We start from the raw sequence: 24,867 nt of genomic DNA, 5'->3' as shown, positions 1-24,867 counted from the left end.
GGTGCCTGAATTGGCACTGAATCACCCCTGATAACCACTTATGACACGAGGGTTTTTGCTGCCTATTGAGTGCGCTTGTTCTATAGTCAAGCCCCTGGCAGGTGCTGTGCAGCCTCTGTTAACTCCCATCACCCCGCAGAAAACTGAGAACCTTTTCCAATCTGCTGCAAGACGAGTGCGTTTGTGTGTACACCAGTGTGTGAGTGCAGGTGTGACGTCAACTGGGATCCCTTGAGAATGGATAAATGATAAAAGATGTGATTCTTCCCATCACATCCTCTCCTCTGTTTGAGAATACGGTGTAGAGGCGGAGGCAGCAGTGACGGAGAATCTGTGTGGCTGTTGGTTTGCCTGATGCCCCCAAAGACCCGCCGCCCCTAGTCTGAGCCCCGGGGCCCCATGGGAGAGTTGAAGACACCTCTTTTGTCACAATACTGACAAGCCAAGGGTGCCATTCCCCAACTGCCCAGAGGTGACAGAGCTGACTGAAGCCCCCCTGACCTCAGCGCCACTCACTGTCAGAGAGCTGTCGGTCCCAACGCCACGGGAAGGGACTCGCATTAAAGGGTTAACACACACCACACTCGCCCACGCATCCATCCGTAAGCACACACACAAAGATCGTGTCACTCAAGCAAACAGGGTATGTGATCCGACACAAGATGGAGGGTGCTTACGTAACACTTGAATCATTTCAAAGGTGTAATTGGATGTCTGTTTGGGTCGGGTGGAAGAGGCTCTTGGCAGTAGCAATATCAAAGCTGACATTCATCAAAGTCTGCCAAAACACAAAGTTATTTCTGGATGGGGAAAAAACTAAAACCTACAACAAAAAAATCAGACCTGATATTAATTTATTTTACAGGCAAAACATACATATCTGGTACAATCTCTATGAAAATGTATACGTAGTAATAAAATGTACTGTAACTTCACCCAAAGTTTCATTTTAAATACTGCTTACTTTCCTTGTTAAATGAAGTCAAGAAGAAATATATATATATAAATATATATAGATATATATATATACTTTTTTCCTTTTTACTTTATTATAATTCCCAAAAATAAATTGCTTTCAGAGGGAAAGAGCTGAGATAGATGATGGATGTGACACAAGCTCTCATCTGAGAATCAAAGTTCTTTCATCCACTTTGGTGTCTGAGAACAACCTACAAGTGATCGTCTCTTCACTTCCCAGAGCACAGTGCACTCGCTGCATTCAGACTTCTGTGTATACAAGATGTAAACGCAAGGCCTCATGTCCATCATCTCGTCTACATTCACCATAAAAAGTTGCATAAAGACACAAATGGACACAAATTCTGAGATCAAAAAACAAACACTGCTCATATTACGCAACCAAGACAAATCACTTGTTATAAATCAAAGAAGGGGATTTTTGTGTTGAGAACATCTTTAACATCGTCCAACTATCAGCAATAAATGGCTGTTTAAATTTATTGTGGCCTGTTTTTGCTGCTTGAACCTTCAATTTAAAGTTGAACATTCCATTGAAAGAAGAAAACTAAGGCAGCATGCCAGATTATATAAAGACAGATTATATATTGAGGCATTGGCATTATGAATCAATTGGGCAGTCGAGGCTGCCAATGACGACTAAATATCAAATATTTGAGTCGGGGTAAGGGCAACATATCAGCCATATAATCAGTTCATTCCCTTGTTCAACTTCATCCCGTGGTGGTTTATTTCCATTTGAATTTCAAAACAGTTACAATAATTAACTCCACAAATACTGTCTCATTAGAGCAATCGTGGAACTGGAGCAGTCAAAGACCATTTTCATTTCTTCAAGTCTTTGTTCGTTGACGTGAATAAAACCCACTTCGTATTTGAGTTTAAAAAAAACAACAACACTTTGAGTTCACTTCGAAATATTCACGGAGAATGTCCTGTAAACACACACTCACTCACATTTAATGCAGGAACATTACGAATGCATCCTTCTTCGTGCGCACACATGAGGCCTCTGGAGTTGCAGCAGATGAAGGCAGTGGTCTCTTTTTTTTGTGCGTTTCATAGTGGTTTCCCAGGAAGTGGAGCATACGGTCATGTAGTGTGGCCAATCATTTAAACTGACCAGGAATGTAGAATCGTGAGGCTCTCTGCGTTTGTGCATCCGCACCATTTACAGGCTTGCAGTTTAAAGCTCCTCAAAGAAGGCCACCCTGGACTTGGTGCTCTGTAGTGTTAGCTGTGGAGGAGACAAGAACGACAGACACGATACGGATTTATATCTGAGTACAGAACGTACAGCAAGCAAGCCAAATCAGTGACCGAAGGGCAGCCCTCATTGAAGACTAATTTCACCGAAATCATCACTTGCCCTTCCCCTCAGCCAGATCCAACTCCTGCTATGCATTTCCAATGCAAACACCATGGCCACCAAGTGTGCACAAGACCCAACATTTGTGACTGAGGCATCAGCGAAACGTAGCCAATGTGAGGCTGATCAACAAGCTTGCAGGGTGAAAGCAGATTACCCAACGTTTGTCATTCAGCACCCGAGATGGGTCTCTGTAGTTCTGGGGAACTGGCTGCACTACAATTCTTCCTAAAATCATGGACTCTTTCGTGAGAGTCTGTTAAGCTGTTTTGTTTCATTCGGTTTGTGAATTCCATACAATATGCTGGAACATTGTGGAAAATCAACATTTTTGACTGACTATGGTTAGTTTAGCTGCCTCTCTAATGAGGACATAAGCACATGCATGTTTAAGTTTAAGTCATGCCTCTCGGCAAACTTTTTCCCCTCTTCAACATCTGTAAGGCAGAGGGAATTAAGGTGGCTGCCAAAGTAAATATTAGACACGGGATGATGGAGGACAGTTTGGGGAAATCCAGATTATTTCAAGGGAATGTGTAGATGCAGGGACTTAAGCAAATCCAAACAGACAATGTGTGCGCAAGGGACGGATTTGCAGCTTAATATTTACGGATCACCTTCTATTGTCCCCGCTGACAGGCAGCCTCAACTATACTTGTGAGTGTGTGTGTGTGTGTGTGTGTCTAACTCTGCAGCAGTGTACTCCACACTGCCCACAGTCTGAGCAGGAACTCCAGTGTCACTGTTGTGAATGGCACAACAGCAAGCTATTTTGTGGTTGACCTCCTTCGTGTGCCACTTCACACAGTCTGGGTGGACTGCCACATGTGAAAAAAAGAAAGAAAATGCATTTCCTCTCTGTTAAATTTCACACAGAATCACTGCAGCTCTTTGTGATTCGGCTGTTGAGAGTGAGCCAACAGAGCAGAACCTGTGGCCCGGTAAGAGTGCAAAGGCACTGGGTCGTGTTACGGGGTCATTCATTAATCATCCAGAAGGGGGGAGGGGTCTGGATGGAGAAAACCTTTCCAGAGGAGGGGGCGGGGCAGCCACTCCTGGTGCTTCTGGCTCAGAGATCTGTGCTTTGTTGCTCTTCTTCTCCTCTTTATTCTTTCCCTCTCTGGTTTCCAGCTTCATACTACATTCTGAGCACCTCTCCGTGACTCAGCCGTGACTCAGCCTCCCTCATACGCCTCATGCTTTGAACAATTTGGGTCAGCCTCCTTTGGCAAAGCCGACTCTCGATTACCCCTTCACATCTCCCTGCAATGCCACGTGCCCCCCCCCCCCCCCCCCCCCCCCCCCCCCCCATAAGCAAGACGAATGTCGCCCGCCTCTGGTTCAATTAAACCAACACTTCTAACTTAGCTCCGTCTCCCCCTGCTTGCCAAAATCCATCCAGATGACTAATCACCAAGCAAAAGTTAATTAGTGCTCACTTAACAAGTGTGTTATACAGTGGGAGACGAGGAGGGAGGGGCTTCTTTTTTCTTTGTTTTTTTCATACAATGTGCTGAGGGCATAGCGCACATTTTCATTTGATACTTTTATTAGAATTACAGAGATACTGGAGTGGGAAGATGAAGCAGAATGAGTCGAATCTGCCAGTTCATCAGATCAGTGGAAATATAATCGACTTTTCATTACAATTCCATTGCCTCTGACCAATCGATTTAGGAAGATCCCTCTAGCTGAAGGGAGACTGTCACTACGGTACTTTGTGTTATTTCATAACGAAGGAAAAGGCCCTTGCAGTAATGAAATACTGCAGCTCTTCTTACTGATGGAGTCGACATCAGGTGCACAGATTTCCCTCTCTTTTGATATGTGAGATCTCTTTTAAAAAGTATTGATGAGCGGTAATCACTGTGCGTCTTTAGAGATCATAGTACGAGATGAATGCGGCCTCCATCAAAGGAGAAACTTTAGGCTGAAAAATGAACCCAAGTGAGGAATGTCGCTGTTAAGAGATGCTCAGAGAATCAATACCACTCCTTAAAATAATATGATGGTTAGGCCTGGGTGTTGTACGAGATAGGACTATCTTATTTTTGATAAAATACTTATCCTTGGAATATTATGTAAGATCAGTATTAAGACCGCATTTACACTTCCTGTGTCTCTAGCTGATCGGACAACTGTTGAATGGTTATTTAACCCTTCAAACATGGTGTCACATTAGTCCGCTAGGATTCAATGTGACCATTAACAAAAGGACTGATAATCTGAAAAAATCTGAAGATGGAGCCAATTTCACTTGATGACCGACATGTTGTTTCTGTGGCTAGCAGATGAGCTTCTCTGAAAATGAAGACTATATTTGTCAACAGTGTATAAAGGAGTTAAAATAAACTCCCCGTTAAACATCTGCAGCAGGAATAATGATCCCAAAAATATCCATATGTAATATCCATATATAATAGTAAACAGACGGGGATCATGAGTACTGTTGTTTGCAGTCCAATAACCTCATTTTCTGTTTTTCAGTTCAGTGGAGAAATCTGGTCTGTGTTGGGCTTGAACGAGTGAACTGAAGTCAGCTTGAATGTGTGAAGGACAGCTGACAGGTGATCGTCAGCGAGAGAGGATCTGGATTTGTTCAACTTCATCACGGAGAATGTTTGTTCACATGTGTAGGTAGATCCAAAGAGAACCACGGAGACTGGGAGAGGTTCGGATTACAGCACACAGAGAGGAAGAGCCACTTCATTCTCTGCACAAGACGCCATTACTCCACCATATCTTTACATTACAAACAGCTTTTTGCAATAATGCTGCCCTGAATCCAATATATAGAATCTTACAGAGGTAGATGTAACAAGATTTCTGTTCTGCTTAGCCGTGCAACGGATCATAAAACTCACGGTTCGGTGTGTGTTGTGTGTCCAGGATGCAAGCAGCCGAGCTGATAGCTACCTTCTTAAAGTTGCTGTGCTTGCTGGTCCCCTGCTCGGCGTTCTGGTTGTGAATGATGTCCAGAGGAGTCTCCCTTTCTTTCATCTTCAGACTTTCAATCTCTGTCTTCAGCTCATTCAGCTGCTCCTGCAGGTGCTTGCTCTTCTCCATGTACTCCACCCTAAACATGATCAAATGGCAGGTTGGGAGACAGTTAAATAGATGCTATGTCCCCATTAGACCCGACTTTAATCGCTGAATCTTTCATAGCCATTATATGGCGTCCTTGTTTTACTCCTCTTAATAGGGGCAAAGGCATAGAGCTATAACCATTATTGAGAGTCATGAAGCTCATAATGTCGTATAATACACAATCAATGATTTGTAAAAAAAAATAAAAACATTTCATCTGGAAAATGATGTCGAAATGAACTTATTCAAAGTCCTTCTCCAGGCCAGCTATAAAAATGAAACCCGCTTTTTCATTTAGAAGAAAAAAAGAAATCACGATAAATGTATGACTTTTAGAATCAGTTTTCTAATATCTGCGAATAATAAAAATGCAATTGTAATACCAGAGAACCGAAAAGAGGTGTGCACAATCAACTACATTAGTAGACGTCGTAAGAGAGATACGATTTTACTAAATAATGAAAGGGAAAGATAGTGACACTTTTCGGAAAAATCCCACTGGTCACTATTCCCGTAAATGTATTCAATGTTGTACCTCTATATTCCGTCGCAGTCTTTCTTCCTCTTATGAAGAGTTACTCACAAATCGAGGAGCTGCAATCTCTCTGCTCACCTGCCTTTATTTCAAAAACCTAATCACCTAATTACAGTACACGACAACAAAGACCCAGATAATGTATTCAAATCCACGGCCAGGGTCAGATTTCTGAGTCCAAGTGCTGTTTTTTTTTCCTGTCTGCAATCACTGATAAAAGCTGGCAGTGACATCAGTGACAGCTAATGCTGAGGGTCAATGGCCTGAACTCCTGAATCAAAATGTGCATATTAAAAAGTGATTTTGCTCCTGAGTCGAGTTAGATCTTTCTCAAACGCATTTTCTATGCATTTTTAAATTACTCTAAAATAGATATTCGTTAGAGGTATGATCCCGTCTGCAGAATATGAGATCAAATTCTGCTGAGGCCCAAAATATCAGGCAGCATCATGCAGAGCGAGGCCGGCCACTCACTTCTCCTTCTCGATCTCCATGGAGAGGCGTTTCATGTCGGTATCTTTAAAGTCAAAGCTGAGGTTCTCCCTGCTGAAGCTCAGGTCGCGAGGCATGCTGTCAGATTGCAGTCCAGGGCCCTGGGAGGGGAGATGGAAAGAGAGATTAGAGGAAAGGAGGCGATGTAGACGAATTGACCGGAGAAAAAAACTAAAAACTGAAAATGGGGCAGAATAAAGAAGAGGTGGGAGCGATGGAGAAAGAAAAAGCACAGAGGAAATGAAAGGAAGGGTAAAATAAGTGCACAAAGGCTGAGGTGGGTGGCCATCTGATGGTCACAGATCAAGAACACACAAATATATATATATATGCTTTCAGATCCTGACCAAATGTCAGAAATGCATTGGCTACATGTCACCTCAGGACTCGGCTGGAAAGGAAGTGAACCCAATGCACAATATCAATGTAAATGCATTGGTTGGCCTGTGAATCCAATCTCCAGTGTGGATATACTCGACCTCAATACGGTCCGGCCGAGCAGAGAAGGCAGTTTGACCATGTCCGGCGGAAATAGGAACGGAAAGTTATGCGTACTTGTGCATATGTGTGTGTGTGTGTGTGTGTGTGTGTGTGTGTCGATACGTTTTCTTGCATGAGCTGATGAACTGTATAGGGGAGTTCCAGTGGCAGCGTGTCATTTATTTATATGTTAAGGATCTGCATTCATAAGCGTACAAGCTAGTATTTCTCTATCGATGGCCAGAATCATACTATGTATCTAGGAGTGTGTGTGTGAGTGTGTGTGTGTGGGTGTGTGTGTGTGTGTGTGTGTGTGTGTGTGTGTGTGTGTGTGTGTGTGTGTGTGTAAGCAGCTGAATGTGCAGTGTGTGGGCTTTTAGCATGTTGGTAGCTCTTGCGTGGGCTGCCTTATGTGCCGCTTGTTCTTACGCAAGTAACTCGTGTGCATGTGTGCGTGTGCGTGTGTGTGTGTGTGTGTGTGTGTGCGTGTGTGCGTGTGTGTGTGTGCGTGTGTGTGTGTGTGTGTGCGCTATTGGCGGTCAAGCTAAAAAACGATATGGCCATTTCCATACCAGTAGCTGTTTGCAGCTGATACTCCTGTGGGGTGCTACTGCATGAGCATTCGTGCATGTATTGCATCATCTATGTGTGTTATGCCTGGTCTGTTTTATGCAAGGCTGTTACAATTGTTTACATAGTTGATCTTCTTTTTTACTTTCAATGAATCCCTTTATTTGTGTCTTTAAGTTTAAAATAATTCAGGAATGTCCATCATAATTTACCACAGCCCACGTGAGAGACGCCTTGACATTGCACTCTTTGTCTGACCAGCACGATGTCTCTTTGTTCTTATTGTTGGTCATTTTTATTAGATTGTTGTGGACATAAAAACATGTATCCAGAATGTGTGGATGAAAAATGACATTACATTTCCATGAATGTTTATTTAAGAAAAGAAAATCAATTGGCTGCTATTCATCAACATTTAATGGTTCCAGGTTTTCAAATGTGAGAATTTGCAGCTTTCGTTGGTCTTACATAAAAGAGAATTTAAGATTTTTGGGGTGTTGCACTGTTGGTTGGAGAAGACAAGACATTTGAAAACATCTCTTTGTGCTGTGGAATATTGTAAAAAGACATTTCTAATGTTTTATAGATGAACTGATTCATTGATGATGAAAGGAATTGTTCGTTGCAGCCCTATTAATATGCACTGCCACTAATTGAGTGTGTGTGTGTACGTTTTAGGTCCGTTACCGCATAGACGGTCCTGCTGGTAATCTCCAGCAGCTTGTGCTTTGCCCTGCGCTCCGACTCCCTGGCATCCTGCAGGTCCTGTTTCAGCTGCTCAGCCTCCTTGGCCCTAAGACAGACATATGCAGTTAATACTTCAATTCACCTCCCAATCCTTCAAAGGGAGTAAGATTTATCGAAATTGAATCCCGAATTATCTCACATAATCGCTACGTCAGTACTCGACGAACCGGGAATGTCACTTTGTTATTACCCAGGTGATCAATGTGTCGCCCGAGCAGACAATCTTCTCTGACTCCATTATTTCACCATGGAGTTGGCACACAGAGATGTAAGAATGTTCTACGCGGGTGATTACATTTCTTTTGATTGTGTTCCTGAACACTCAGCAGTTCCTCGTTGATGTGGGGGAGCAACGTGCCTCAAGGGTTTGAGTGGACATAGTCATTTACATGTTGAGTGCCACGGGTTTAAATTTCTCTGTTTCAGAAAGTGCTCATCCAGAAATTGCAGTTGCTGGCAAGTGGTTAATGGGACCCATTTTAAATGATTGCCTAATAAATTGCAGAGGCTGTGAAGTGATATTTTTAGAATCTGTTTATACGGTTTTATTCTGGAAACCACTTAAGTTCTTTTCTACAATGAATTGTTATTCATCAGGCTTGTCAGAGTGCTGATCAGAGTCACTCATACATCTGGTAAAGAAAAACAAGTCAACAGCAGATATAACTAATAAAAACAGATCAAAAAGTCCCTGCGGAGCTTCAATGTGTAGTAAAAGAGACTGTTTGATAGGGGACTCCCACCAGCAATCGATACAATTAAATAGCACAAATGAACTGCTGCAGCTCGGAGGAGCAGAGCTGCTGAACAAAAGCTTTCTCCCTTCTCCTTTCGGAGTGCAGCAGTGTGGCTGTAACCGCATGATTACTTGCTGCAGTGCGAGAACAACGCCTTTCAAATGAAATGATTTTAAAGAAGTTCGAAGTTCTTTGATCGAGCTATTAACATGCAGCTGCGTTCCCTAGCTCTATGCCCGCAGCATGTCGACCGACCTCTGTTCTGCTGAGCAAACCCAAATGCAGTGGCGCGTCGGTGCACCTTGACATTAAACGGCACAGAAACTCAGAAACATTTGGGAGGCTTATGAGTGGAGGAGGTTATTTAGTGTTTCATGCGTCCTTAGTTCGAGGTATTCGCATTGGAAAGTAAGATGTGGGGATAAGTTATTTAAGGATTTTAAAAAACTCTGCATGCCGTGCATGTGCGCTCGTGTGGGATGGATGTAAAGAGAATTTGTGTTTGAGAGACAAAGCCACATAGCAGCCAAAGCTGGATCAGCATCACATTCACTGCAGCATGGATGTCACTCTCCAATTCATCCACTTCCTCCTCCTCTCCCCACCTCCTTTCCGATTCCTCGGCCATCTTGAGGGCCAGCATCTCTGCCTCCAGCATCTTCTGCTCCATGAGCCGCCGCTCCTCCTGCCCACGGATGGCAGTCACTTTGATGCGCTGCATCTCCGTCTCGGCCTCGGAGGCTTTCTGGGCCAGCAGCTTTGCCTCTTCCTCCGCGATCTGGGCCTTCTCAGCCAGCAGGTCCGCCGTCTGCTCCGAACGCAGCTGGAGAGGAGCGGCAAGGACGGTCAAACACGAGAAGGGGGGGGGGGGGGGGACACGGGAAAAGAAGGTTGATATGGGAGCGGAGATGGGGAAATAAGCCAAAGAAACAGAGATGGAGTGAGCCACGGAAATGTGTACAGAGGAAGAGGGGGGGGGGGGATGTGCATGAGTAAAGAGGAAGGAGATTGACTGAGGGGAAAAAGGGAACAGTGAGAGACAATAAAGGGGAAGAACGAGCAGATTACATTCAAAACCGGATACACAGGGAGGAAGTGAGGAAGGCGTGAGAGGAGCGTAATTTGATCAAATATTTCATTCTGAAACTTGGAGTATATGTGGCGTTGGCAACACAATTGTGGATTTTAGGTTAAGCTAACTCCTTGAATCTTACCAGTGCGTCGTTGGCCATGTGAGCCTCGTCCTGCAGCTGAATCAGCCGCCTTTTCAGCTCGTCCCTGGCTCTCTCTGCGTCCCCCCGCAGCTGCTTCTCCCTTTGCAGACGCTGCCTCTCCACCTGGACGACACAGACGAGAGCGTATGGTGGGAAAAATGAGTGGAAAGATAGGAAAAGGAAGAAAGAAAACAAACAAAAGATGGATGGCAAACCCCACACAAGCTCAACCCCACCTCCTCCTCTTCGTCTCTCCGTTAAGAACGTACCTGTTTTCGGGCCCTCTCCTCTCTGGCCTGAGACCTCATCTGCTGTACTTCAAGCGAGTCCACCCGGCGGCGGCGAATAAACAGGTCGTGGTTCCCTATGCACAGCTGGAGGATCTGCACGGGAGAAACAAACCAAGAAAGGACGCGACTGTATTCACAACATGTCAAAATGTTTGCTTTCCCAAAACCTCTAATTCGTTTGCTACTTCTGGTGCTTTTCATCACCTTCACCACGAGAAATGACAAACGTCAATCATCTCGGCTAAACTCACCAGCTTGTTGACTCTTAGCCGAGAGGAGTTGAACTTGAAAACGTTGGTTTTCTTGTCCACAGGTTTGATGGTAAACTAAACATTGAGGAGACGAGAGCACCATATGTTTGATCAAACCACAAAAGAAAATAATCTCCATATTCAAGTCTTTATTGTTGTAACTCTCCCACCTCCTTGTCGCTGTAGGAGATGTTGCGGATCTCATTCCACGTGAAGGAGCACTTGGGTGTCAGCCTGTTGTCCGGCTCGTAGATGTGCAGACCCAGGGCGTCCACTCCCAGGAGAAGACCGCTTCCCTTTTTATTCTGAAGCACACGCAGCACAGTCAACAGAGCATCTATCCAGCCAACATTTATCTGAGGTGTCATTGTGGTGGCTCTGCTCGCCAGAACTATTTGTTAAAGTTGAGCTGAACAATAGCCAGTCTGGATTTGTTTACTTGAGAAAAAAAAAAAACATGCCACAGTGAATTACTTCAGCTTTTGGTTGACTTGTCGGTGGTATTTCTTAAATGTCTCGGCCTTTACGAGAATGCGCTGATCAAAGCAGAGCCACCAGGTGAGCCTTTGTTTTCTTTACGGGTTGTGACAGGTTGGTTTTCATTATGACTCACCTGGAAAAAGATCCGGTGCCGAATAGCAGTTAACAACTTACCCCAAAAACATTTCAAATAATACATTCAACTCAGGGACAATTTACAACAGCCTGCTATACCCCCCTGCTATACCCCCCCCCCCCCCCCCCCCCCACTTCGTTTCATTACACCACAGTGAAATTGACTTGCCTCCTAATCTCCCATATTGGCTGACATTGTAAAGATATAGCAAAGCAGCATTGACTCACCCTGATTAAAAAGTAATTGACGCCATACATGTCCAGGTCCTGGGCTATTTTTAAATACTCCATCTCGGCTTCATCCCTGATTCAAAGACAGGCGTAGAGAGAAAGAGATCGAGAGGGATCCAAGGGAATGGAGAGGGGAGGAGAAGGGAGGAGGGGAGGGAGGAGAAGAGAGGAGGTGCAGAAGTGGAGAGAAAAAGGAGATCAGACCTCGTTTCCTCTGCTTTTGAGTGTAGCATCTGTCACGTTGTGTGATCTGTAAGAACTCTGCCACATAGCTCTTGTGAGGGTGAAAACATAAGTACAGTACTGACATAAAACACAAGTATAAATCGCTGACAGGCTTCAGGGGTCATGCTCGATGGAAGAGGAGACTCCAAGACTCTAAATACTGTGAGAGATAAATCAAACGCGTCAAACTCTTTTCTTCCTCTCTTTCTGCCGCCTGGTTGGCAGATCACTTGTGATTTCAGGGTCATCTCAGCAACAAGAAAAAGAGCATTAGCATACTCAAAAATCAGGGCATGCATCCGACTGAACTTTTAATAACTTGCTGTTTGATATGGGTGGTGGGAAATTGATGAGTTAAGCTTCATCAAAGTTTAAACAGGCAAGATTTCATTGTGCCAAGTAAACAAATCTAAAGTAGGTTGGAGTACATTCTGACTTTGTGGCTCCGAGGACATTGGAACGGCTTGATTAATGCTGCGCAAGTGTAAAGCGTTGGAGATGTGCTCCATGAAATAGAACATACAGATGCAAGCACGGCAAGTAAGCCAGTTACTTTGATGTTGTGCTGATTCTAAAAATGTATTTCTCATCAAGTTTAGAATAAGGGCCAAAATAAACATTCAATTTATATTTTATTTCATCGTATCAAAAACTGTCACGTACCAAAACCCAGTGCCAAATGTCTCGTCAGATTTTAAATTGTGTTTGTCTGTGATGGAATAGTTCCTCATCCAAGATACAATAACCTCTGTTGTTCAATGGAAAGCACCAAGAGGCTACAGCCACACCAGAAGCACTGTGAAGCTGTAGGTGGGCACACTGGTGCTTTGAGCTAAATGCTATGCTAACACGCTGATGTTTCCCATTTGCTCGTTAACGTTCAACAGCTGAGGCTGATGGGAATGTTTTGCAGGTATTTGGTCGTAAAGCAAAGTACTGGACAAATGACAAATTCAACCCAATGACGGCAGTAGTTGAAAAGCTATGAGATCACCAAAGTTATTGCACTTCGTTCTAAAGAGGGACATGAATGTGTGTACCGAATAATCCATCCCATAGCCGTTCAGACAGTTCACTGTAAGTCCCAAATGTGGGAGGAAAAGTCAAGGGATCGCTAAAGTCTCTGTTATATATCTTCTGGGAACCATGAATGTATGTCCCAAATAAATGTCATGATATTTTGAATGTTTTGATATTTCAAAATAAAAGTGCATTTCGTCAAGAAAAATATCTCAAGAGGAAAAGTTATTGTTGGAATTGATACCAAAATACTGTATTATATATGATATATAAATATCTTGCAATGATACCCAGTCCTAGTGAAGGCAGCTGACTTCCCTCCTGTGGCCACGTTACACTGCATCCCTCACTAAACTATTAAAAGGCTGAAGGTGTGAGGACTCCCCTCGCTCTGCTGGGCTTGAAAGGGTTATTGATCAGCACCAGCGAGTCAATTATCACTTTCAAAGTGCTGCGGTTCAGTTAGGTTTTAGAACTCCGCTCTCCAGCTCCAAGACTCCCCAACCCACGGAGTTATAAAGCACCCCGCATCCCTCACACTTACTCCCTGTCGATAGCATGAATTGTGTTTTCTCTTGTGTGAATATTCATGTAGTTACACTGATGAGTTACGGGCACTGGTGCGCCGTGCCGCTTTGATGTTGGTGTATGTTTTTTCAGTGGATTCATCAATGCTCCTTTGAAAAAAAAACCCTACAGAAACAACTTTTTGCATCTCGTTGCATGAAACATTTCTTGTGAAACCGAGTTTTAAGCGCATCCTATGTGAATTGTAAATTTGCTGATGACTGCGAAACCTCACAGTGCAGCGGCCTTTACCTCGTCCTTCCCCTGTGCTCTGCATAACACGCTGTGATCCTCTCCGCCCACATTTCTGCAGTCATCTGGTACAAGTTGATCACCTGCAATTTTGGAAAGACAAACATCAACATACGTGAATGCGTGCAGAGAACTCCGTGTACAGTGGATCATAATGCAGGTATATGCAAAGACAAATACGCATCTTCACTCATCGACGACATTAAGTAACACCCAGCTGTTACTCACCCTCTTTGGAAGCAGGTCCTCTTCAGCCAAGAAGCCGGGTTTGTGAACATTGGGGTCGTAGTCTCCGTACTGTAAAGTAGAGCACAAGGGCTGAAAGGATTAAAATCACTCCAAACTAATGGCCGCTATCCAGCTTCCCTCCAATAACAGGCCAGACTATGTCTCTCCCGGGAGCTGTTCATGAGATGAAACTACAGCGTCCGTAAGAAGAGGGGTCTCTTGGAGAATGAATGGAGGCTGCTGTGCCATCGCGTCATTAATGTGTTGTTGGTAGACTGATCACTTATCATCGCGGAGCCGGGATACAAATGATATTGAGCGTGTTTGAGAGCGATATGGATGGATTAGGCCCGACTGAGAGGCGGGGGGGGGGGGGGGGGGGGGGGGGTTCCTTTGGGCTACAGTAAAACTGGAGGAAGGATATTAATTTTACATGAAGCTACCGTTTAAAAAGTGGGCTGTGGATTCATGGAAGCAGGTTGACTTGAATGTTTACCGATATATGCACATTGCGGTGTGCCCTGCACATGTTTTTTTAAATGCCGTTATCTTTTGTGAAAATCTAATTTTATCAAAGAGTTTTCACATGTTGTGGAATGCATATGTCCCCACACCTTATGGGGTCACCATGTATGTATGAGATTCGCATGTCAACCTGAGTAAGGGATCGAATATTTTGGTTTTTCCTGCACTGGTTTTACTAAAAGGTTTGTTCACACATCATTCATAGCGTGATTTGTACATTTTATTTCCCAAAACATGGTGAAAATAGTATTTTAAATAGCCGTCAGTATTTGCTGATTGATGGAGTCATCTAAAGTTCCCTTTGTAAAAACCTTTGACCCGAATATGTTAACAAAATGAAACAATCATTTCAAACCTGACTTTATCCAATGTTCAGATTTGGGTTCGGGAAATGTATGCACGCAGCATATATTTAATAAGATAATGCACAAATTCAAACATACATTTTCAGAAAACTTGTAACACAAAAAAGAATTGTCTTAATGGGAGTAATCAACTGGAAGTATCACGATGGCATCTATTGGTACATGTTTTACCGTAATCACCCGCAGTGTCTCTCCTTAAAGTCACTCAAGAGTGAATAAATAAATAAATAAATAATTAAATAAATAAATAAATAAATAAATAAATAAATGAATAAATAAAAGGGTTGAGGAGGAGCCTTTGAAGGACTGACACCAGCAAGTGGTACATCCTCCTGATGAATCTCTCCCTCAATGACAATTGCTGTTTTGGTTTCTACCTCGGTAGGAAATAGGAAGTCTCGTTCCCTAAATCATTCTGAGCCTGACACCAAAAAGAAAAAGGTTTCCGGTAGCGTCAAAAAAAAAAAAAAAACTCCTGCTGCTGCTCAAAATGCTTCAGTAATTTCACTCAAAACGTCATTGCTGTGCCACCTTCAGTTGGCCCGCTACATGAAGGAGGAGACAAATATACACAACAAAGAAATTGTCTCAGGAAAGACTGGAAGCGACTGAAACCGTAAACACTTATTCTGATGTGACATGACATTGTGTTTGGAAGGGGGGAAAAACACACACAATTAACAGATTACAAATGCGACTTTGAGCACATTAATTGCATTATTGAATGGCAAATTTGCACACACTAAATTAGAACCGTTCACCACTTGTGTCACTCTAATCGACTAACTCATTCTATGTTGTTTTGGTTATACTGCTACTTCTATTATGCGGTGTAATTGGATTTTATTCTTCTGCACGTCAGTCTGAAAACCGTACTTTAATAAGCTCAACACACAGCCTGGACCTCCCGAGTGGGGAAGCCGGGGGCCATTTAATTAGATCCTTTCCCTTAAGTTCTCCATCTTGCAGCTTCGACTCCCTCAGTTCCTCACCTGTTTGTTTGTAACTGCTGCATAATTGATGAGATATAGACATATAGAGGTACCAAGGGCTTCAGCTCGGGCATTTTGACAGTGACAGCGCTCTAAGATGCTCTCTGACTACACACCTTTCTTCCAATTACTTCAAACAACAAAGGGACGACTTTGTGTCAACAATTATTACCAGCGGTGACCATTGACGAATGGGTATATTCTGTTCAACGGATCCATTTACAGTCTTTAATTGAGAAATAAATCAAGCCATAAAAATACACTCGAAAGCAAAGTCAACTGTGCAAAGGTCTCTGGGTCACTTTGGAAATGCTGTTCATATCTGATGGGTTTTTTAGCCACATTAGCGGCATCACTCTTACTTTTCCTCCAGCACCAGCGTGGTTTTGAGGGACATGACTTGACAAGTGTTGCCATGACATTTGGTCCACACATTCATGTCCCCCTCAGGATGAATATTGGCGATCCCGTCATCTTCATTTGGTGCCGTCATCAAGTCAATGTTCCCAGCTGCCCAAAAACGTTGGTTTATGCCTAAACATCATAAAATTAGCATTTGCTGCATATTCATACCTTCTGTATGTATTCCCAATGTAACCACAGACTGTGCACATACTACATGTATGAACAGTATGTTGCGTGTTTTCAGAATTTACACTTTTCAAAATCATTCCCCTTCTCAGGTTACACTTCACGCCTAAAAGCTGTGACTGAATTGAAATGTCTGTCCAGCAAGCGGAAAGAAAATGTCTGCATCATATCATTTCTACCCCTCATTGTGATGCTGGCTCACCTCGACAGTGTGTCAGTTAAATCAGATGAGCGACGAAGGATTTACAGAATCTCAAGGCAAAGCCGACAAATCCCACAAGTATTATACAGCATATTGTGCAGGCCAGACTGAAACTGAAAAGTGCCCCTCTGTTCAGCTTTCTGCTGTTTACACAGATTGGAAATATATCTCAATTACATCCAATCTGTGTCACATGCTGTGAGGGGATGAAAAGGGAAAAACAGATTGTGACACAGCTACAAAGCAAACATGCTGCAGCCTAAAGAAGCTAAACTAAAAAGGTATAGTTGAGGTTTAACTCTTGTTGAAGCCACCTTTAAACCCCAGTGTCAAACATTCCCATTAGCTTGTCGTGTCCCTCCACACTCGGCTGGACCGGCGTCTCCACGCCCTCCATGGCGTTGTGGCTGAGGGAGCCGTCCTCACTCCCTCCTCACTCCCTCCTCGCCAGCGTGACTCTCATTTCTCCAGAGGGGCTGTTTCTTGAACATTCCCCGTCGACACCTCCTTGAAGCTCTGCACCCGCTCTGAATAAAGAGCAGGAGGCGCTGAGACCTCGGCTCAACTGTTGGCTCGCAGAGCGTTGACAAGCAATTCCCCACAGAAGAAGAAGTTCAATCTGATGACTTTGAACATCGCATACATGATCAAAGGGTTTCTCTCATACTGGGAACTTCATGTGCTGTCTGAAAGAGGGTTCAAAGTCTGAAGACGTCACCTTGGCCTTTAGGAAACTGCAGTTTCTTCGTCTCTTTTCAGACATTTTATCGTCTAAATAACTCAATTAATCAACAAAAGTAATGGCAGATGACTCATGGGAAATAACTGTGAGTTGCCCTAAAAAACATATTAAAGCATTTCATAAATATAATGTGGCTAAACATTTTTACTGTTCAATATAATAGGAAAACAATAATTATGAAGGATAATAATTAACCATAGATGGCCGTTCAATGCTTCGTATATTGTATAATGTTACATGCAGTGCAATCACGTCATACACAAGGTTTATAAATTGCAGACTTAATAAGAGTGTCTGGTGGACTGAGGTCTTGAGATCCCACTGTTGGTGCACACATCTGTGTTCAAGCTGAAGTAGGTGAAGGAAGTCGGTCAGAGCATTCGTGCTCCACTAATCCCAACTTGTATTGTCGCCTTCATTCATGCACTCTCTGTGAGGTAATGTTAGCCGGCTTTCACGACCCCCGAGTGAGTTTGTTATGAATTATCACCATTTTTTTTTATCATAATCATGATTACATATGAGCCAAAAGTAACAAAGTAGATCCCACTGTGTGTGACATACTCAACTTTATGGGTTACACAGCGGTGCTGCACAATACAAAAAAAAAAAACTCAAGACGAGAGGAAAAGAATAAAGGGAGAGTCTGCCAAACAGCTTTCCGGCAGCTGCACTGCTTAACAAGTACCTATCTCCCCCTTTACGATGCCAATTTACTCACGTTGGCTCTAATCAAAGTGGACTGCTGATTAGATGAAAACAGATTGTGGCCCCATATTTTGTGCCGGGTCCCGATCGAGGGCGCTGACAGCAGAGAGCACAGGGCTCAAGCTCATTTGCTGACTTTTCTTCATCCGCACAGTCTCTCTTTAACCTCGGCCTGTTAAATTGGCACGGGAAAGGCAAATCTCTGAGGGCTCCTTGCCAAACCTTTGAGGTAGAGCTCCGGTCTCACTAGACCCTGTCCGCCTGTCAGAAAAGCTGCACCGCTCTCTCTCTTCTTATCTTCTTCTTGGGGATTTCAGAGAGATGGGATCCTTCAACCAAAACGGCTGAGATCGCCGGGGCTTTATTAAAGGAGCTCTTTCCTGTGGAGTGCTTTCCATTAGACTTCAGGTAACTTGTGGTTTGATCCTCAACCAATCAATCAATGAAGGTTTTCATACGGGATAACGCAGCTGCTAGTGCGCATAGAGGACTCTTAATGCAATGCGTCGTAACCGTGACACAATGCAAACACACAAACTAAAAGACAACTGGACAGAAAAGCAAATATGATAGAATACAACAAGCACAAACACTCGCGTCAACTAGCTTCTAGGCCAACCTGCCAATCTGAAGATCAGTGATCAGATGACTGAAATAACCTCAACTGGCTTCTTTCAGAGATGTCTTAGTTCTAACACCCTGTATCTGCCTCGCCACCCTACAAGGGAAGCTACTTCTATCTGCATATTTGAGATGATTCACTCACTACCCAGAGCTCAAAGTGAGGAGAGGAACACACTGTATATTGACTGACAACATTACCTCAACAGTTACAGGTACAACTCATATGTTGCAACATCTGCTTAAGGAAAAAACACATTTTACTACATCTGTAGTCTGGTGGAATGGTGGCGGATACTCCTGCATCTCTTGGATGAAGATGAGGGATGACCATGTCAGGTCATTGTGATGCTGGTTCATTTGCTCCACCTCTCCTCTATTTAAGGTGTGTATCTTCATATTCTTACTTTTTGAAGTGCTCCTATGAGGCAATCACTTGCTCCCAACCCAAAGGGAGGGATCCACATTTCCCAGATGTTCTCCAACAAGAAGGTGCTGCTTCAGCTTCTGCATGTTAGCACAGTTAGGGTACTTTATTAAGAGCACCTGGGCTCCTGGTTTTTTACATTTCATGCGAGGCCCTGCAGCGCTGCAAGAATGTAAAGAAATCAATACTAAACTAGCCAGTGAAGGCGTATTTTAGGTGTACCGTGTACTCCTCTGGTCCTTATCGGGACTCAGACAGCAGAGTTCTGGATCAATTGTGGGGGATTTATGTCTCTCTGTTTGGGATTTTGAAGATTAGAATAGTCAAGCCCGCTGGTGATAAAACATGCAGTCTCTGTGCACAGGTCTAAGAGACAAAAGAGCTGCACTATTTTACAGATGAACAAACAACTGAAAGTATATTGTCCACGAAAATAATCCATGTGAAGCAATTTGCTGGGTCAACACTGCTTTTCTTTAAAACCAGAACAGAACAGCAGCCTGTTGAATAAAGTATTCAAAGAAGAGAAGATAAAGATTAATAAACCATTAAAGAACACACGGATGGATGGACGGACAGAGGATAAAATCCTGAATTCCACAAAGAGCACTTACCTTGGCATGGACGGCGTAGGAGGCTAGCAGTACGGAGGCCTCGGGTGGACAGTGAATATCCTCCTCGAGGATCTTCTTCTTCACCTGAGGACATCGTTTCAGAATTAATCATGCAGCTAATGTATACTCTGTGCCGTTTAGTTGTTTGTTAAATCAGTGGAGAAGCTCTTCACTGTTAAACGGTAACGTCACTGACGACATATTCAGTAAGGTCGGGCTTTGGGAGATCGTTGAAATCGGGACATCTGCTCTTTGTTTCAGTTTGAGTGTTACTTCTCCTTTGTAATGATTGCTGTGAGATGAGGGACCTGAATCGGGTTGACGGATGATCGCAGTGGAATCAAACACGATGAAAAGACTTGACACCTTCGACAGAAGAGTGTCAGTGCCGGGTGGAAAACAACTTTCTGACAACTGTGCTTTTAACTGTTAGAACTTTATTCCCTTAATTTCACTTCAACAAATATAGGAACCCAATAAAGCTAAAACATTTATACGGTACACTGTGGCCTACCAAGGAGCCACAAAATCAAGTTATTATACGCTGCAAACTGAGTGAATAAGCGCCCAGAACTGCGACACTACACTGGTACTTTTTTTTTTCGAGAAGTCTGGAAACAGTACAAACTGTGCCAAATAAATATTGCAACAGTTAAGTATCACAGCCACAAGGGGACCTATTAGACACCGACGCAGGAACCGTGCGCCGAAGCAAACATTTTTTCATGCGATCATTAAGCTGCTCCAAGAATATCCGCTCGCTAGTCAGCGGAGCGTAACGACATGACAGACACACGCCAGTCCTACAAATCATAATTAGAGAGCGCCGCCCATTTTTATTATTCATGTCTTTTCTGTGCCTCCAGCTACATTCTACACACTCCAGCTAGTAAGAGTGGCGAGTTCAAGGCTTGCGTCTCCATTTCACAGCTCGTGGAAAGAGTGTTTTCAAAGTGTTGACTTAACCCTCACGGATCCCAGTAATAACGTGAATTCTTAAAATGTCTGGCCATCCTCCTTTAACAAGCTTCCTCCAGATTTAAAGTGCTTCCGTCTCGTCAGGTGTCACTTCCCCAGCTCCGTCACCTGTCCAACTACTTGAGTCACGAACTTGTAAAACCACACAGAGAGCACAACACAAGCCCGATTGTAAGGTGAGACGGCGCAGACATGCTTCAGCCCAGCCAGTCACGCCGTCTACTCGTGTTTTCAACCGACGACGGCGTGGAGCCAGAGGTGACCGCCCCTAATCGCAGCGAGCGCCGAGAGGATCTGCTTTACAAATGAGACGACGCTGTTGCGGAGATTGCAGGCCGAGGTGACGAAGACGTGCGTGTGACTGCCTGTGCGCGTGGCCTTAAGTGTGTGTAAGTGTGTGTGTGTGTGTGTATCCGGGTCGGTGATCATTTCTGATCAGCACTAATCCAGCTGTCATGCCTGTGACACTGTCTAAACAGAGGCCTGCTCCGAACATTACGGTTATTAATGAGAGCAGAGTAATAAGCAGACAGGCGGTGCCAGGCCCGACGCATTAGTATTCTTCTCCACTTGTATCTGGGCAGCGCTTTCACTGTTGAGCAATTTGTCGGCTCTGGCCTTTTGTTTCTTTTTTTTCCAGCAAGGTTCTCCCTCCGAAATAAATAAATCGCTTCAACTGTCGCTAAACGGATTAAGGACACAGAGAGACTTTTTTTATATGCCTTAAGTAGACAAGTGCCTCCATCCAAATGTTGAGGAGCACGCTGCTGCCTCAAGCCACACGACTAAACCAGTACAATGGGCTATGAATGCTATGGGGGGTGAGCGTCCCATGGAGAATATGTCATTAACCGGGCCAGTGACTGAGCCCATAAAGCCTAATTGGTAATTGATGAATGTGCCGTGGGCCGAGGTGCGCGGTAACAAATCTCATGTCTGGCGAGGGGAACGGTGTGGCCGACTCCACGGCAGTTCCCCACGGAGAGTGTTTAAGTGGAGAGAAAGGGCCGCGGTGATATGTCGTGCAATGATTCCACATGGCTGCGCACAATCGGACGTTGGGAAAAGTGTATTACAGGTCGGCTCTGCTCAAGCAACCTGTCAGAAACACTGTGGACGCGCGCGCCCCCTGTTGGCACCGGATCAGAACAGCGAGGACGCCGCAGACACAAATCTGCATCCGCCAAATGCCTCGTGCAACAGGGAGAGAGCTCATCCGAAACACACAAAGCATTTTGAAAGCTTTTAAGTGTTAAAGATCTTACACACCTATATTTTTAAAAAGCATTCATTTGAACTCATCTTAAGAAAGATGAACTCCCACTTAAAAGATTTCTTCTTCTTTTAAAGTCAGGAACACAGCGTCCCTCCAAGGAGATTACGATCAAAGAAAGAGAGGCTTTGAAAAAGAAGAGTCTGGCCGCTAGTTAGCCACGAGGAGGAATCCTCAGCTTCTGCTTTCAGGCATGTTGGATTTCAGGTTTACCTGTAAACCTGCTGCAATGTCAACTTAAGAGAGCAGCAGAGAATGTGTCAGTCAGAACCTTCTCTTCAGGCCCCTTTAATGGCATGACAGGCACAAATGAAAACAGATAGCACCGCAACATGGTGAGGGAACAGTATATCTGTGCTGTTCAAAAGCAATGCTTACACTGAATCATTTTCAATCTGATTTACCTGAGCGCAACTACAAAACAGCTGGTTTACACATATGCACAGCTACCTGTAGGAAGAAGAGATGCTGTGTGATATCTTGCACGAGCTCCTCCTCAGCGTTTTCAGGGTAAAACTTGGCCAGGAAGTGAAGGGTGATCGGTTCCTCCTTCGGTACCTCCTGATCCAGAACCTATCCGACAGGGAACCGAAGAAATCAACATCGGCACGGCGGAGCCACGCGTTCCCCTTTCCATGCTCGCTACGTCTTCATCGACAATGATCACATGCCTCTCATGGCTGTTCAAGGCCAGGATAATCACTCACCTTCTTTTCCATTTTCAGCCAAGCGACTGTGTCCTTGATGTTGTACCGGAGCCCAAAGAACCACGTCTCCCTCAGTCCCAGAGTTCGGCACACCAAGTCAAAAAGGTCTTTTCCTTTCCACTTGACCTGAAACATGACATGTTTTAGTCTTACACGATTTACTTAGTAGAGAAAAACAAACAAAAAAGAAGTATTAGCATAATTGGTTTATCCTGCAGCTGAAAATTCTGCCTGTTAGAGCTAAACAATGACCGTATATTTCACATCCTTAGCTGGCTGTCCCTCATGTGAACCATACCATACTGCAGCTACTGAATGCATACATACTAGCATCACCTCAGTCTGTGGTTCACAGCCGGGAGCCACACATCCAGCTAAGAGGTGTGAGGCGGGCATATCCAGTTTAGATGGCTTTCATCTCAAGCCTCTGAGCTAACTCTGGGTGGAAGCTTCTGTCAACTGCATTCAAGGTTAGCATGAGTTTAAAAAAAAAAAAAAACTGCTAGAAATTAGGAAATCAGCTCCACCGGGGCCAATCAAAAACTCTCATTGCTGAATAAACATTTTGTCTATGTGACCAATACTCGTTTAAATGCTATTTACAAAAAAAAACATAAGTGGTGCAATTATCATCCAGGCACAGAAAATAGAAACCTGCAACTAGCATTACGCTGCTCTGTGCAATTACCAGCTTTGCAAACTTTGGTGGGGTTCCTCCCCTTTAAATACAGAGGGAGTCATTTCGATGCCCTTTTCAGTTCTGGTATAGTAGTTATAGTTTGGTAAAGTAGACCAAAAATACACCCTGAGAGCAGTAGTGTGTTCTTCACAGGGAGGTGATTCAGCAGCATTGCAGCAAGAAGTCCTATACTGCATTGAGCGTCACCAAAATGTTCATGATTCCATTGCTGCATGAGACACAGATGCATTATAACAGACAGAATAGACACACTGTGCCAACTGCTTTTGTTCAGTTGGTTGCTGCCATCTAGTGTCGGAAAAGTGAAACTCCCATAGAGTGGTTTCCATTACAATGCATGACAGATAGCAGCCCAGTGACTGGGAGAAGTTAAAAGCACTTTGTGTTGTTGTTGTTGTTGTGGCAAACCTGATGGTAAAGGTGAATGAAATCATGCTTTCTGAAACGCATACACACCTCGCAGCTGAACTCCATGTCTGACTCCGCTGTGCATATCCTGACGTTGAAGTTCCTCCTGGATTGTTTTCTCATCAGTGAGTTAAATCCCATTTTCGCTGCTAAGGCACTCGCCATGTTGCGACCAGCTGATAAACTCACTGTTCACGTGTTCAGAAGTGGTTGATTTCGACTGAACTGTCAAGGCATTGTGCAGCAGAGCTGTGCGCGTGCGGCTGTCCAGCTTCACGGTAGCTCCCTCAGCTATGAATGGATAGATGCGTAAAAAGCAACTTCAGTTTTAAAGTTGACATGCGGCGTTCACTGACACATTCTTGGTTTGTGAATGTCACATACACTAAGTATTTTTATGGTAGTTTTTTTTAATAATCTCACGTTATCTACAAAACAAAACATGTAGAATGAGCCGATACATACAATGTAACTTAACGTCCTAAAGTCGCTGCTAACGTTAGCTCGGTTCAATAGAAACTACAGTTTAAACTCTTATCTTGCGCTAAAGTTGTGGTCCTCGATGCCGTGAAATCCGTTAACGTTTTCATCCAGGCGTCCGAGAAATTATAAATCCAAAGTATCCCCTCTGGACGGTTCACAACACTTGGGTCGTTGCGTGTAAACTGTGCTGTGAACGACGCGCTGGGTACCTGCTGCTAAACGATCTGGTCCAAGAAGCAATGCTGCGTTCAAGAGCCGTCCAGAGTGTTGTAGCGCACATTGAAACATTGTAGCGCAACATTAACGATTTACAAAGTAGCTTCTTTGGGTCCGAGTCAGAGTGCGTGGCATTTTGGTCTGAGATTGTAATACTATATTCTCGGTCAATAATGAGGTTATAAATATTTAAGATAAGATAAGATAAAATAAAATAAGATCATCCTTTATTAGTCCCGCAGCGAACACATTTACGGGATTACAGCAGCATAGTGCAAACAAGAGACGGAGTAAAAAAACAAGATTATTATTTATTATAAACAGTAAACAAGTAAAAAATATGAAATAAGTAAAAATCCACAATAAATAAAATATTATATATACAGAATTTATTGATTATATGTATATATATATATATATATACTTT

The 24,867-nt window shown here is 43.7% G+C and overlaps 1 protein-coding gene across 2 annotated transcripts; it reads right to left on the bottom strand.

Moving 5' to 3' along the window:
* Positions 1 to 914: 914 nt before the first annotated feature.
* On the bottom strand, positions 915 to 24,362 carry nf2a (NF2, moesin-ezrin-radixin like (MERLIN) tumor suppressor a). Of its 2 annotated transcripts, XM_079270400.1 has the most exons (16): positions 23,790 to 24,362; positions 22,634 to 22,759; positions 22,377 to 22,499; positions 19,676 to 19,759; positions 13,889 to 13,957; positions 13,661 to 13,743; positions 11,594 to 11,669; positions 10,921 to 11,055; positions 10,751 to 10,825; positions 10,479 to 10,592; positions 10,210 to 10,332; positions 9,601 to 9,818; positions 8,199 to 8,304; positions 6,444 to 6,562; positions 5,264 to 5,423; positions 915 to 2,215 (listed from the first exon to the last, which is right to left on the bottom strand). In XM_079270400.1, exons 1-16 carry the CDS (start codon positions 23,904 to 23,906, stop codon positions 2,165 to 2,167), a joined length of 1,779 nt encoding a protein of 592 aa, XP_079126526.1. In that variant the 5' UTR covers positions 23,907 to 24,362; the 3' UTR covers positions 915 to 2,164. The 2 variants fall into 2 exon arrangements, with proteins under 2 accessions (XP_079126526.1, XP_079126525.1); XM_079270399.1 differs by lacking the exons at positions 13,889 to 13,957; positions 19,676 to 19,759; positions 22,377 to 22,499; positions 22,634 to 22,759; positions 23,790 to 24,362 and having other exon boundaries at positions 5,212 to 5,423; positions 13,661 to 13,737.
* Positions 24,363 to 24,867: the final 505 nt, after the last annotated feature.

This window comes from Melanostigma gelatinosum (genome assembly GCF_949748355.1).
Source record: "Melanostigma gelatinosum genome assembly, chromosome: 6".
Taxonomy (NCBI): Eukaryota; Metazoa; Chordata; class Actinopteri; order Perciformes; family Zoarcidae; genus Melanostigma; species Melanostigma gelatinosum.
Note: the sequence above shows the minus strand (reverse complement) of the source record. Positions and strands in the feature narration are given on the sequence as shown.